The sequence below is a fragment of the Lepidochelys kempii genome, chromosome 18, assembly GCF_965140265.1.
Source record: "Lepidochelys kempii isolate rLepKem1 chromosome 18, rLepKem1.hap2, whole genome shotgun sequence".
Taxonomy (NCBI): domain Eukaryota; kingdom Metazoa; phylum Chordata; order Testudines; family Cheloniidae; genus Lepidochelys; species Lepidochelys kempii.
In genome coordinates this window covers 22,946,537-22,961,772 of record NC_133273.1, presented here as the reverse complement: position 1 = coordinate 22,961,772, position 15,236 = coordinate 22,946,537, and the positions used below count along the sequence as shown (strand labels likewise).

At 46.5% G+C, this 15,236-nt stretch overlaps 1 protein-coding gene across 12 annotated transcripts in view; it reads right to left on the bottom strand.

Annotated features, from left to right (window-relative positions):
• Positions 1–15,236, bottom strand: part of KCNAB2 (potassium voltage-gated channel subfamily A regulatory beta subunit 2) — a 113,389-nt gene that overhangs the window by 36,777 nt on the left and 61,376 nt on the right. Inside the window, exon 1 of one of the 12 annotated variants that reach the window (XM_073316261.1) lies at positions 9,991–10,033. The exons of 9 other annotated variants lie outside the window; for them this stretch is intronic. Coding sequence is in view for 2 of the 3 variants with exons in the window: in XM_073316250.1 (XP_073172351.1) it covers positions 1,800–2,011 (212 nt within the window). In the remaining variant the exon portion in view is untranslated. Of the gene's footprint in view, positions 1–1,799; positions 2,298–9,990; positions 10,034–15,236 lie in introns of those variants that run through there. 2 more of the 12 variants (XM_073316250.1, XM_073316251.1) reach the window with 2 other exon arrangements.

Genomic DNA, 15,236 nt, shown 5'->3' with positions numbered 1-15,236 from the left:
AGTTACAATCTAGAGAGGAATAGGACCCAACACAGCATATGTCTCTAGCTTCTGGACTACGTGGGAGGCAGCGTGTCCACCTCGGGTATGTGGCAAAGGGCATAAATACTGAGTAAGAAACATTCAAATGTTGCAAGGCTGAGATTTTCAAAGTGGCTTGTGTTTCTGGAGGCCTTAGAAGGGGGCTGATTTTCAGAAAGGGCTGAAAAGCCACCCACTGATGCTAGGTCCTCTCTCAGGTTGGGCACCCAAAAGGCAACACAACCAAAAAATTGTTCGTCACTCCTGAAAATCTTTGCCAAATAACATTTACATGGTTCATTTTTCTCTCATCATTTTAAGATCTTTACACAGGAAGAGGCGATCTCTTTGGGTAGTGAGGGAAGGATGGGCGAGGAGAAAGGCTGCTTTTGCCCACAGTGTATTGTACAGCATGTTTTTATTCACCACTAATAAGCTGACAAACCCAACCCACCAGCAATGCTATGGCTGACCTAATCTTCTGCAACCCAGGAAGTTTAATGCTCTTGGCACTGGAATTACTTTGGTCTTTATGATCTCTCTTGCCTTTGGAAGATACTTAGAAATTTGCTGTCTTAGATGGAAAGGTTGAAGAACTGTAGGGTGTAAGTTTATAAGTCAGACATTTAAAGAAATTTTCAGCTGAACTTTTCAAAGCATGTATTGAATGGTTTCCAGATAGGATTGCCTGTCACAATTTTTTTCTTAATGCGAATACAGCTCTGGCATTCAGGGGTCTCAATTGAGAGGTACATACAGGACCGAGAGGAGACCCCAAGGTTCTTAGCTAATAGATCCCTTCCAATCTAAGGCGAAACCTCTCCCATGTATTCATTCTTTATCTCTATCTCACTCACACACACACACTGCTTAGAAGACTACAGAGGACCGGAGTAATAATGGCTTGTTATTGAACAAGACAAGATAATCTGGTACACCTCACACCATGCGAGCGATGTGCCTCTCCCTGACATATTTGGCACTGTTATTCACATCTTGTATGAAGTGTCACACATGCCGATATTAGCCAAAGTACAGCATACATGTTATTCTTGTTCTTTCAGACACACGAAACTTCTTGGCATCTCCCTATTGAAATATCATGCCAGTTTAACACACTAAGCCCTTGGTGCATGGCTCTTTGGAGCACGTTATGTTTGTCTTGTTTAGTTTTCAGATCACTAAACACAGATCAACAGCAGTAGAGTGTATAACTGACACAGTCCCCTCTTATTCGACAGCACATGTACTGGGGCTCTAAAGGAAAAGGTGGAAGCATCAGAAAATGTTTGGTGATATTACCGAACACAAAGGTCTGCTATCATATGAGGAATCGGTGGGCTGCTGACCCTCGGGAATGTCTGAGAATTAGCAACAACAAAGCCAACAGGGATTCTGCTGAACCCTAAACCATATCTTAGGGTCACATTCTACTCTCATTTAGGCTAGCGTAAACTGGGAATAATTCCAATGAATGCAGTGGCGGTGCTCTGGTTTTACATCAGTGTAAGTGAGAGCAGACGACGACCCTTCACAAGGTTGCACCTAAAGGAGAAAAACAGCCAACTAGTAGAAATAGAGAGAAGTAGGACAGTGCACACCGAGTTCAGCATTTGTATCAGTGAAAACGTATAGACGTAGTCAGGCAACACAACACAACACACCTCCGCACACCCCCCTTCCAACATGTATACTAGACAGCAAAATCAGAAACACATCTACACAAGAGACCAAGAAACTCTCTTCCCGCAGAATGGGAAGCATGGTCTTCTCCATACCTATATTTCATTCCTGGCTGTTTCACGCTGGATTCACTTGAGGATGGAGCATTTTGCACAGAGAGCTGCCCCAGACTCCGGGCAACCATGGCCACTGCTCGGAATTTGCTACGCGTGCCAAGGCTGGGACTGCTGGCATTTTGTCTGTTCAGTCGATCTTCTGCACTCCGGCTCTTTATGCTGTGCTCTGAGCATACAAAAGAAACCTGCATAGTGTCCTCGCTTTATTTTGGTTGCAGAAATCCCCTCCCCACTTTAGCTCTCAGAAGTGTTCTGTTCCACAGCAGGCTGCCCTCTCTCCCCGGGAGGGCTGGAGGAGGACATGGGTTGTAAGTGTTTTCCCTGGGAATACAGAATATTCAGAACCCCCCCCAAAAAACAAAACAAAAACACCACATAACAAACAAGCAGAAGATGCAGCTCTTGCAATTTCAACCTTCTGTCATAGGAGAAAGTCTGCCGGGGAAAAAACACAACTAAATGAACTGGGAAGGTTAAGAAATAATAGAGTCAAATCCATTTACATCCCAGCTTGCATCCTTCTGCCATGCAATGCTTTCCCTGCTCCCACACTTGACGGTGTAGCTCAGTGTTTCTCTGAAGTAGCTTTTCAAAGTTTAATGGATGCTGTTTGCCACTAAGTTAAACACTGTGGCTGGCAAATAAATAAATATTTACGCTGTATTTCTGTTTATTTTTAAATCTCAGACTTTCAGCTCTGTTAGGTAAAAATCTTCTGCAGGTTTCCACATGCACAGGAGCCAGGCCATTCAGACCCAGCTGGTTATAGGCAAAGCAAACATCCATCGGGCCTTCATTGAAGGTAAAAAGCTTGCCAAGCCCCCAAATTCTTCTGCTTCTTGAGCCCTGCAGAGGAATTCCTGTCTCTCTCCCTCACTGACCCCTGCGACAGCTGCTTCCTTGCCAGATCCAGGGCTGGATTTCTGAAGCGAAGAGGGCAGCGTGACTATGCTGCCACGGATCCTGCTGGATTCCCAGGCTCGGCTAAATCAATTAGGTAACCAGTGGGCTGAGCAGGAAACATTCAGCAATTCATTAACAACAAAAAGGGGGTTCCTTGCTGCGTCTCCCAGGGAAGAATAACTAGAGAGACAGCTGTGGGTGTTAGTGGATTTGCTGCACGCAGCTGCTCTGTGGGTCACTAATGGTCTCTCAAGGGGGGGAGGGAGGGGTTTCCTCCCCCCTCAGTTTCTGCTCCCTCTCATCTCTGTCCCTCCATCTCCAAATGTTGAGATGAATAGTGACAACAGCTAAATTTAGATAGTAAATTGGGTGAAGCAGAGACCTCCCTCCTGTATGTCTGTAAAGCAGCATTTAAACATTACTACTAGAGTGCAAGAATGGAGAGACCCAGCTTGTATTTGCTACATGTTTTATGAAAAAAAACAATGTCCTATTCAGCTCTGAAGCAGAAACGTAACCATTTCAAATACAAGAGTCAACAATGTCACAGACTGGAACCGACGCAGTTTGCAGTGTTTTCATAAGCATGTGCGGCGGTTGTTCTAAAACCTATTTTTATTCTTTGCCTTTAAATGGTCGTGGTGAATTTTACCACCAAAGAGAGGTACTAGTGGCTTTGCATCTACAGGCTAGTACAGAGGGGTTTGCTAATAAAATACACAAAGCCTCTCCCCACAGAAGACAGGACATGAGAAAAAGGAGACCATTACAGGACAGGAGGCTGCACGGGATGTGCTGGGGGCTCCCAAATTCCAACAGCCACAACAAAGGTTTCAGATCGGATTCCAAGGACTTCGGCCACGAAAACGGATCTCTTCTCCTCACGCTAATTCAAAGGGGGGAAAGACCATGGCAGTAGCAAGAGACGAATTAATCAGCATTGGCTTTGCCTTGCCAGGCCCGCTGCCATGCCTGGAGCAGATCCTGCTGCTCCCAGGTGAACACGTTAGGACCCATCTGATAGCCGAACAGGACAGCAGGGCTGTGCAACGTAACAGTTCTGGGAATACTAAAGTAATTTAAAAAAGGACTTTAGATTAGCCAAAGGGACAGAAATGATCGCTACCCCTTCCTGCTTCTCCACGTGGGCACCAATGATACTGCCAAGAATGACCTTGAGCGGATCACTGCGGACTATGTGGCTCTAGGAAGAAGAATAAAGGAGTTGGAGGCGCAAGTGGTGTTCTCGTCCATCCTCCCCGTGGAAGGAAAAGGCCTAGGTAGGGAGCGTCGAATCGTGGAAGTCAACGAATGGCTACGCAGATGGTGTCGGAGAGAAGGCTTTGGTTTCTTTGACCATGGGATGGTGTTCCATGAAGGAGGAGTGCTGGGTAGAGACGGGCTCCATCTTACGAAGAGAGGGAAGAGCATCTTTGCCAGCAGGCTGGCTAACCTAGTGAGGAGGGCTTTAAACTAGGTTCACCGGGGGAAGGAGACCAAAGCCCTGAGGTAAGTGGGAAAGCGGGATACCGGGAGGAAGCACAGGCAGGAATGTCTGTGAGGGGAGGGCTCCTGCCTCATACTGGCAATGAGGGGCGATCAACAGGTTATCTCAAGTGCTTATATACAAATGCACAAAGCCTTGGAAACAAGCAGGGAGAACTGGAGGTCCTGGTGATGTCAAGGAACTATGACGTGATCGGAATAACAGAGACTTGGTGGGATAACTCATATGACTGGAGTACTGTCATGGATGGTTATAAACTGTTCAGGAAGGACAGGCAGGGCAGAAAAGGTGGGGGAGTAGCACTGTATGTAAGGGAGCAGTATGACTGCTCAGAGCTCCGGTACGAAACTGCAGAAAAACCTGAGTGTCTCTGGATTAAGTTTAGAAGTGTGTGCAACAAGAGTGATGTAGTGGTGGGAGTCTGCTATAGACCACCGGACCAGGGGGATGAGGTGGATGAGGCTTTCTTCCGGCAGCTCACGGAAGCTACTAGATCGCATGCCCTGATTCTCATGGGTGACTTTAATTTTCCTGATATCTGCTGGGAGAGCAATACAGCGGTGCATAGACAATCCAGGAAGTTTTTGGAAAGCGTAGGGGACAATTTCCTGGCGCAAGTGCTAGAGGAGCCAACTAGGGGGGGTGCTTTTCTTGACCTGCTGCTCACAAACCGGGTAGAATTAGTGGGGGAAGCAAAAGTGGATGGGAATCTGGGAGGCAGTGACCATGAGTTGGTTGAGTTCAGGATCCTGACGCAGGGAACAAAGGTAAGCAGCAGGATACGGACCCTGGACTTCAGGAAAGCAGACTTCGACTCCCTCAGGGAACGGATGGCCAGGATCCCCTGGGGGACTAACTTGAAGGGGAAAGGAGTCCAGGAGAGCTGGCTGTATTTCAAGGAATCCCTGTTGAGGTTACAGGGACAAACCATCCCGATGAGTCGAAAGAATAGTAAATATGGCAGGCGACCAACTTGGCTTAATGGTGAAATCCTAGCGGATCTTAAACATAAAAAAGAAGCTTACAAGAAGTGGAAGGTTGGACATATGACCAGGGAAGAGTATAAAAATATTGCTTGGGCATGTAGGAATGTTATCAGGAGGGCCAAATCGCACCTGGAGCTGCAGCTAGCCAGAGATGTCAAGAGTAACAAGAAGGGTTTCTTCAGGTATGTTGGCAACAAGAAGAAAGCCAAGGAATGTGTGGGCCCCTTACTGAATGAGGGAGGCAACCTAGTGACAGAGGATGTGGAAAAAGCTAATGTACTCAATGCTTTTTTTGCCTCTGTTTTCACTAACAAGGTCAGCTCCCAGACTGCTGCGCTGGGCATCACAAAATGCGGAAGAGATGGCCAGCCCTCTGTGGAGATAGAGGCGGTTAGGGACTATTTAGAAAAGCTGGACGTGCACAAGTCCCTGGGGCCGGACGAGTTGCATCCGAGAGTGCTGAAGGAATTGGCGGCTGTGATTGCAGAGCCACTGGCCATTATCTTTGAAAACTCGTGGCGAACCGGGGAAGTCCCGGATGACTGGAAAAAGGCTAATGTAGTGCCAATCTTTAAAAAAGGGAAGAAGGAAGATCCTGGGAACTACAGGCCAGTCAGCCTCACCTCAGTCCCTGGAAAAATCATGGAGCAGGTCCTCAAAGAATCAATCCTGAAGCACTTGCATGAGAGGAAAGTGATCAGGAACAGCCAGCATGGATTCACCAAGGGAAGGTCATGCCTGACTAATCTAATCGCCTTTTATGATGAGATTACTGGTTCTGTGGATGAAGGGAAAGCAGTGGATGTATTGTTTCTTGACTTTAGCAAAGCTTTTGACACGGTCTCCCATAGTATTCTTGTCAGCAAGTTAAGGAAGTATGGGCTGGATGAATGCACTATAAGGTGGGTAGAAAGCTGGCTAAATTGTCGGGCTCAACGGGTAGTGATCAATGGCTCCATGTCTAGTTGGCAGCCGGTATCAAGTGGAGTGCCCCAAGGGTCGGTCCTGGGGCCGGTTTTATTCAATATCTTCATAAATGATCTGGAGGATGGTGTGGATTGCACTCTCAGCAAATTTGCGGATGATACTAAACTGGGAGGAGTGGTAGATACGCTGGAGGGGAGGGATAGGATACAGAAGGACCTAGACCAATTGGAAGATTGGGCCAAAAGGAATCTGATGAGGTTCAATAAGGATAAGTGCAGGGTCCTGCACTTAGGACGGAAGAACCCAATGCACAGCTACAGACTAGGGACCGAATGGCTAGGCAGCAGTTCTGCAGAAAAGGACCTAGGGGTGACAGTGGACGAGAAGCTGGATATGAGTCAGCAGTGTGCCCTTGTTGCCAAGAAGGCCAATGGCATTTTGGGATGTATAAGTAGGGGCATAGCGAGCAGATCGAGGGACGTGATCGTTCCCCTCTATTCGACATTGGTGAGGCCTCATCTGGAGTACTGTGTCCAGTTTTGGGCCCCACACTTCAAGAAGGATGTGGATAAATTGGAGAGAGTCCAGCGAAGGGCAACAAAAATGATTAGGGGACTGGAACACATGAGTTATGAGGAGAGGCTGAGGGAGCTGGGATTGTTTAGCCTGCAGAAGAGAAGAATGAGGGGGGATTTGATAGCTGCTTTCAACTACCTGAAAGGGGGTTCCAAAGAGGATGGCTCTAGACTGTTCTCAATGGTAGCAGATGACAGAACGAGGAGTAATGGTCTCAAGTTGCAGTGGGGGAGGTTTAGATTGGATATTAGGAAAAACTTTTTCACTAAGAGGGTGGTGAAACACTGGAATGCGTTACCTAGGGAGGTGGTAGAATCTCCTTCCTTAGAGGTTTTTAAGGTCAGGCTTGACAAAGTCCTGGCTGGGATGATTTAACTGGGAATTGGTCCTGCTTTGAGCAGGGGGTTGGACTAGATGACCTTCTGGGGTCCCTTCCAACCCTGATATTCTATGATTCTATGACCTAGTATGGAGCTTGCTTTGACACAGGGCTCTTTATTTTACCCTGGCACCCCACTGTCTATCAGACACCCATGAAAGAGAGCTCCCCTCAGCAGCCCTTGCACTAAAAGGCTGCTGCTTCCAATCGTTCGGCTCCTGGGCACACTGTGCCTCGGAGACTTTGTCATGATGATGCAACTCCCTGCTAAGCAGGGCTGGCGGGAGGAGGTTTTGTGGGACCAGGCTACTGGAACCCCGTCTCCCTGGTTTGCTTGGGCCACTTCGATTAACACCCATGGAATTAATCGCATAATGGAATCGGGTAGTCTAGTTCAGCTCCAGATTAAAAACCCTTTTTCCTCTGAAGCCGGCAGGGTGCAGAATGCTGATCCACAGCCTCTTGCAGGGGAGCCCTGGGGGATCTCCCCACCACAGGAGTGAGAACCGCGTCCCGGGCTCGCCCCTCCCTGGCGGAAAAAGGCACTTTATTTGGGAGGGAAGATGCTTTCTCCCTGCCGGGGTTCGGTGTGCTGCCTTCACAGCGCTCCCAAGCATCTGCCTGCAGAGCTCAGCTCCCAAACACCGACCCCTTGCACGGCGCTGTCAGAGCGCTGGGCTAGCGGCCTACGCACACTAGATGTTGCGGTGTCTTCCTAGGGACCTTTTAACTCAATGAAAAATTCTCCCTCCCTCCCTTCCTCTCTCTCTCTCTCTCACACACACACAGCCTGTATGTCTCTATGATTTATCTTTAGAAACAGGCGAACACCTGCAAAACTAAGTATCTTTAGATTCTCAATCTAGAAAGGGTGCAGGGGCCAGATTTGGATACTGGCTCCACAGAGGCCCTAGCTATGACCGGAAATGGGGCTTATGTATTCTCTCTCTTTGACAGCTGTGGGGTAACTGCAAGATGGCTCTTATGGAATTTTCTTAAAATCGGATCAAAGTCAAAAATAAAATCTCCCAGCAAGAATGTTTCATCGCTCACCCTTTTAAAACATTTCTGTCGCCGGAGTAAAACCCTAGAGAAATGCTAAGAGCACTCCAGTGTGGGGAAATTTCTTTCCCTGTAATGTACTCTTGGTTTTTAATTTAATTCAACACACCACTCAGTGTTATTGCTTGTGTGACCCCTGCCTGAAGGCTCTCCGAACAGGGGGCAAATTGACCAATGGGAGGCAAAATTTTAACCATTCAAAGCTACACAATCTCATCTCATTTTTAAACTATTTTGTGATTTCAAACATAAAATATGAGCCCTCTATTAAACACTCTCATGTCTTCCGAATGCAATATTAGACCTTCCGATGCAGAACTTCTGCCTGCAGCAGCATCCCCTCTCCTGTGTTGTCCTTTTAACTGACATATGTGGAAGCTTCTCTTTCAGTAGGAACAGGAGAATGCTTCCATGATCAGGAAATAATTGTTTAATCAATCACATGGTCCAGAAAAATAACATTGAAGTAACAAACTGGATTATCAATATAATTATGTGAATTAATTTGTAAAGCACTTTTACACAATGAAAATTGTTTTGGTGTGTGGGTGTCTGATGGGAATAAAAATCACATAAATTTGAACTCAGATCTCCCCCCCTCCCCAAACCTTGTAATCCAGTGATGTTTTCTTCTGCCTCAAAGATCCTTAATCCATACAGTTGAGCCAGTGTAATCCTACTTAGCTCTCTCCAGACCTTGATTGCAGTTTCCAATTCTATTGCAACCAGTTCAGAAATTCCCGATGACAAAGGGGGAATTCTTGCCCCTACTGAAGTTAATCATAGTTTTCCTATTGACGTCAGCAAAGTCTTCACAATACCGGAGGTCCCTCTAGTACGCACAAATTAAACAAACACAACCCCCCTGCGATGCAAACCCAACACCACGCACATTTACCCAAAAAATCCTCCTAAACAAAAACCAACCAACCAACCAGCCCACCCCCAGCCCTAACAAAAAACCAAAAACAACATTGTCCAAAACTCCTGGGAATCAGAACCTCCAGCAAAAAGCTCCCATTGAGATCAGCTCCTACTGGGACTCAACACTGGTGGTAAAGTTCCATTTGCATATTCAAAATTACTTACTTTAATTTTTGCTCAGGCTATTTTTAGCTCTATACAGCCAGGTGCACACCAGGTACCACTTTAACAGCTGACCATTACAGTGTCTGCAGCCTGAATGGGACTGGCTTCTCACCAGCAGAAAGAGATTATCTCACTCACCTTGTCTCCTTAATATCCTGGGACCTACACGGCTATAGCAACACAGAGTGCATCTTGAATGGCAAGTCTCGCAGGCCATTCCAGACCTGCTAGCCGGCACAGAAGCTGTAAAAGGGTGGTGTAATCCTAGAAGTTCTCATTGCAATAATCCTTTGCCGTGAGGTTCTTCCTAAGAGATAACTGATCTGGATGCACAGAGTCTGACACTGCATCACCCAGCTCCCTGTGCAATCACTTACACCAGTGCAAAGAGTATAAAACATGGCCATCCTGGTCTGGCAGCACTTTATACCCAACTTGCACTGGTGTGATGGCCGTACGAGCTGCATGGCGATGGAGAATCAGGCCCATTTGCTTTTATTGTGTGGTAGTTTAAATAGACTTGAGATCCAAAGTATTTACAAAAAAAAATAATGCTAAAATTCCTGCCAAGATTGCTAGTTATTTTATTAATTACTACTTATATGATGGACCCATTAGACTAGGCCTTACACAAACACACAAATAGACACGGAGCCTGTACCAAAGGGTTTGTAGCCTAAGATGATGAACAGCACAGAGGGACAGAAGAGGGAAATATCCAAATATAAACTTGTAGCATACCCACTCTTCTCTTCTTTCCGGCCCCAGGCCCGCTAGCCCATATCATTTGTTGTAGGCATCATGGCAGAAAGCAGCCCTGAGGAGGGATGGGAAAAGAAAAGTGTCCTTGCAGATTACTTCTAACATCCTGGCAGACTAGGTCACTGACACACGGGCACCCATCCGACAAGGAGCAGTTCCTGCACCCCAGACAGACACAGTGAATCAGAACTAATCTGCATGTGACCCTTTAGTGCCTCCAGAGGAGAAGCAGGAAAACCTCCCTGATCCCAGATTAAAAGTTCCTTGCAGGAGGCATAGGCCAAAGCCCCCGACTAAAACAAAAGCCAGAAAAATGCAGTTTCCCACCTGTCGTGAAGCCCCAGGAGCTCAGAGAAGAATCCAGCCCAGCGTGCGGGATGCACACAGAAGCTGCGCATTCAGCTCTAAACCCTTCATCCACGTTGGTTATTAGAAAAAATTCACTGTACTACAGCAGCAATTGCCAGAGGTCACTCCAGCCATCGCCCTGTGCCGGAGGCTCTTGGACCCTGGAATTTGAATGGCAGTTTATTGCTGATGCTGCCGCTGCCCCCTACCCCCAATCTGGCATCTTTCAGAAATTGCTCCATTTCGTTGGGCCCTGGAACCCCAGCCCCACAGAAAGCACCGTGTGTCATGCACAACCATATCGCAGCAACAGGTAAAATTACTACCCCTTGGCTGGGGCAGCAAACGTGCTGTAGGTGTTAATAGGACATCCTCTAGATATTTACATGACAAACCTAGAACTCCTCTGAATATTTATTGCATGCTAGGAAAAGGATAAGACAACTGAACCCAGAGTTTCCAACTGCAGATATAAGAATATAACAAACATTTATAGGGCGCCATGAGCGCACAAAGCACTTTAAGAAATGTGGACTATGTCCATGTCCCAAAGTTCAGTGGTTCTCAACCAGGGGTACACGCACCCCTGGGGATACACAGAGATCTTCCGGGGGTACATCAACTCATCTAGATATTTGCTTAGTTTTACAACAGGCTATATAAAAAGCACTAGTGAAGTCAGTACAAACTAAAATTTCATACAGACAATGACTTGTTTATACTGCTCTATATACTACACAATGAAATATATGTACAATATTTATATTCCGATTGGTTTATTTTATAGTGACATGGTAAAATCGAAAACGTAAGCAACTTTTCAGTAATCGTGTGCGGTGACACTTTCGTGTTCTTGTCTGATTTTGTAAGCAAGTAGTTTTTAAGTGAGGTGAAACCTGGGAGACGCAAGACAAATCAGACTCCTGAAAGGGGTGCAGTGGTCTGGAAAGGTTGAGAGCCCCTGCACTAGGCCCTTGCATCTCTAATTTCTAGCAGCGACCTCCGTGTGACACTCTAAGTGTGTTTTTTGGTTCCCTAATTTTACTGGTTTATTTAAAATGAGTTTCAGGGTGATCATGAAAAATGATGTGTTGATTTGCTGTACAATCACTTAAAAGGTTTTTACTGGTCGACCTCCAGAATTATTTACTGCCATTAGAAATAAATCCTCTTAATTTATACAGCGATTTATTAGAGAAGGAAATAAATTTTCAGCTGGTGACTTTTTCAGTCAATAAATTATTACTCAGAGGAAATGCCCTGAAAACGGAACAATTTCTCTTTATGCAATTCTGATCCCCAGAACAACCCCTCCCCCGGAAAGGGTCTCTGCTTCTAAGCCAGAATGTTTAAACTCACCAATTGAAAAGCTACTGAAGTGGAGCGGCTTAGCCCTTGCTAGGATACAAGCGATACATTTCCATTCTAAACTTCAAGGGAAATTGTTCAGAAGTAGGCTAAACTATTGTAAAGCAACTTCCAGAGGCTTCTTCCAGCTAGCGTTAATCACAATCTTCATGGCAAAAAAGGCTCACACTTAAAGTATGTCACCATGGCCCCTCCACCTCCAAACCCCTGCAGCTTAACTTTAAAGTGCTTTCCTGAACGAAATATTTTATCCTAAATAATTTCTTTGATACTGTATGTGCAAAGCTTCACTTCATCAATAAATAACGTCAATAAATGGGCTATTTTTTTTTACTGTGCAAGTGTTATTCTTATAGAAGAAAACGCAAGGAAGCCCCGTCTGCAAAGCTTTTGATTTAGTGACATGCCGTAATCCTGCAGGCAGCTCTTTGCAGGCGGAGCTCAAAGAAACAGAATTCATGTGGGCACAGGGTAGTCCACATGGAGTAATTTGCTGTCTCAGGACGTAGGAGATGGACTAACTGCAGAAGGGATTTTTTTAAAAGCGTACAGTCTCTGTGCTTGTTTGTGGAGTGGGCTCTAATCCCTAAGAGAAAGAAAAGTGCAATATCTGGACGGATTGTGTGCTAACAAGCAGGTGAGCAGAACAGCAGGTGCCCCATCGCTGACCGGCTCACAGCTTGGCTTCTGATACGAAAATGCAGCCACGCAACTTTTCACCAGGGCTGCGTCAGCCATTCAGCTCACAGCTGATCATGACCATCTGCTCCCCATTCCCTGCCTTTGATGTGAGAGTTTGACAGATGAGCAGGTTCACATTCTGTCCTCACTTTGGTCTTGTCTACACTGGGTTTTGGCCACTCCTGCAGCTGTGTCAGTGCAATCCCCTTGTATGGACATGATTTACACCAGTGCAGCATACTCTGAACCTGGAGTGAGCTGAGCCGGTGTAAGTCAGTTCTACAGCAGAGCTTTACACCAGTCGTTACAATCCCAGTGCAGTCAAGGTCTTATGCCATGTAAGTCAGAAGTTGGTGTAGTTACCAGCTAGAAACACCACAGATTCAGGTTAACAGGAATGGTGACGAAAACAGAGGAATAATAAAGATAACCTCCTTCCCAACCCACTTAAAATGAGTGTCTAAAGACTCTCCCCTTTCCAGGCTAGAGTTCGGCAGTAACCGTCCCACACTCTGGAGTGTCTAAAACGTCTTCTGTTTCTACTTTCAGTATCATGACGATTTCAGATACACTGAGTGAAATAATTGTTCCATCTCTGATCAGAGTGAGAACATTTCATAGCATCACTTCACACTAGCAGCTCACAACCCAAGCCTATTCTAAAACAGCTTTCAGTCAATCAAAAATATAATACAGTTGTTAAAAAAACAAAAATGCTTTGAAATATTTATGCTCTAACTACACCAGGTTCTGGAGGAACATGCAAAATTAATGGCGTGCCAGCTGCCTTTGTGCTTGGAGTTGGTTTTCCGGCTCCACATAATACTTTCTCCGTTTTATTTCTCTAACATGGGCTGGTGTTCATTTTTCCAAGTTGACTGCAAAATGGCAGAGACAAGTCAAGAAGCCGGAGTACCTAAAGCACAGGGCACTAAGGTCTCCGGGAACTCCCCTTGAGCTCCACATACGTGCGATGTCTGAGCTGAGTAGCAAGGACTGGAGTTTAGATCCTAGGGAGTGTGGGAGTTCTGTTGTCAGGTTGAAGGAAGAGAAGGAAAAGACACTTGGATGGGGGGCACTGAATGTCTGGAGGCCTGTAGTTCATGAAATAGGCTTTCTGAAGTGAGAGAAGGTCCAGCACCTAGGCCGTGGATACCCAGAAAGTCCCCTTCTGAATAGTTCTATATTTTAGCACCATGGTAGTGGCTGGGAGCCTCAGTTGTGGATCAAGACCCATTGTGTTAGGTGCTATACAAACCCCTCTACTATCTTTAGTTCTCTCTTCTGATGGGTCCCATTAAGCCTTTTATAGGAGAGCTTTTTTTTAAACCAATCACATTTCTTCAGTTGGTTTAAGCACAGACAGACAACAATCCTGCCTAGACTGGGGTACCAGGCATGGCCTATCGAAGGTGTTGTAAAGTACCCAGGTCAGAGCAGTGCAGCTCTCTTTAGGATGACTCATTCATCTTTAAGGAGTGCGAATTGCCTCAGTCCCAAAACCTGGCTGAGATGCCACGTGTTTGGACAGTACCTGGCACATTAGGGACAGATCCTGAATCGGCCCTTTGGGAGTGAACGCAATGGAAATAGATAATCCTGTCCCACACAGGAACTGACTCATGCGCAGCCGGGACATTGGACTGACAATCCCAACGGCAGGGGAAGGGATCACTCAAACACAGGCACCCTGGTTCTGGTTCAAACCCTATTAAATCAAAGGAAGAAGCCTTCCACTGACTCCACAAGGCTTTGGACAAGAGCCTAAAAAACTTCACAGACAACAAAAGTTCTGTTTCTAAAGCCCAAGCCCTAGGCTTCCAAAGGCTTTGCTTGTTCTCTAGGAAAGAGGGATTGTCTGCCTGCCGGCAGGCAGGACCCATGAATGATGCATCTCACCAGGGTATCAGATGGCTGTACCTAGGAGTTACAGCCTGATTAATTTATATTCATGTCTTGCCCTAGTAAACACCATGTTGCAGCTCTCAAAGGGATTCCACTCCATCTATACAAAAATACTCCCCAAACCAAACTAAAACTCCAGACAAAACTAAACAAGTCATAATTACATTGGGATGGATGCAATCAGTCAAGAGAAATTGAGTTACATCAAATGAATGAGAAGAATAGAAACACTCCACCCACAATGCCCCCACCCCACCTCACAGAATAGGAACTTGTCTCCAGATTCACCTGAGTGCTTCCTTTCCGTCAGTAGGAAGGTCCACAGACCCTTTCCAAAGGGGACTTGGCCTCACCAGCTGGCAGTGACAGGCCAGAGCTAGCCCTGGCAGTCAGCGGCAAAGTGCAAGTGACCAGTCCAGCAGCTTGAGCCCTTCCACAACTGCTGCTTGAGAACTAACCGTTTGCAGAGCATATATGCGCTCCTCCGCCAAGAGAGGGCTGATCACATCCCACATTGTGAGCACTGCAGCATGCCACCCCTTGCTTCTGACACCCCAACCATGGAAACTTGGCAAAAGGGTAGGGCTGCGTGGATGCCTTCCTTGTTGCTGCACACAGGGCATGCGATCTTCCCACCCAGGTTGCAGCCGTGCCTCTGCACCAAGGAGCCCCGCCCTCTGCAGTATGGGGTCAGACTCCTTGCTCTCTATGCTTCCCCAGTTTGCTCCAATGGTCTTATCTCAGCAGCTGAGCTTTGGAGGCTTTCCTGCCTTTGGCCGCTGGGCAACGTTGGACAGAGAGCATGTCAGATCTTCAGAAGGTTTCTGTCAGCTCCACATGGATCTGGAGAGCCCTGTGCCGGTCCTAATGTGTGCCAGAGTGCTTCCGATGGGTGGGATGGCTTTGGACAGAATGCAGATAAC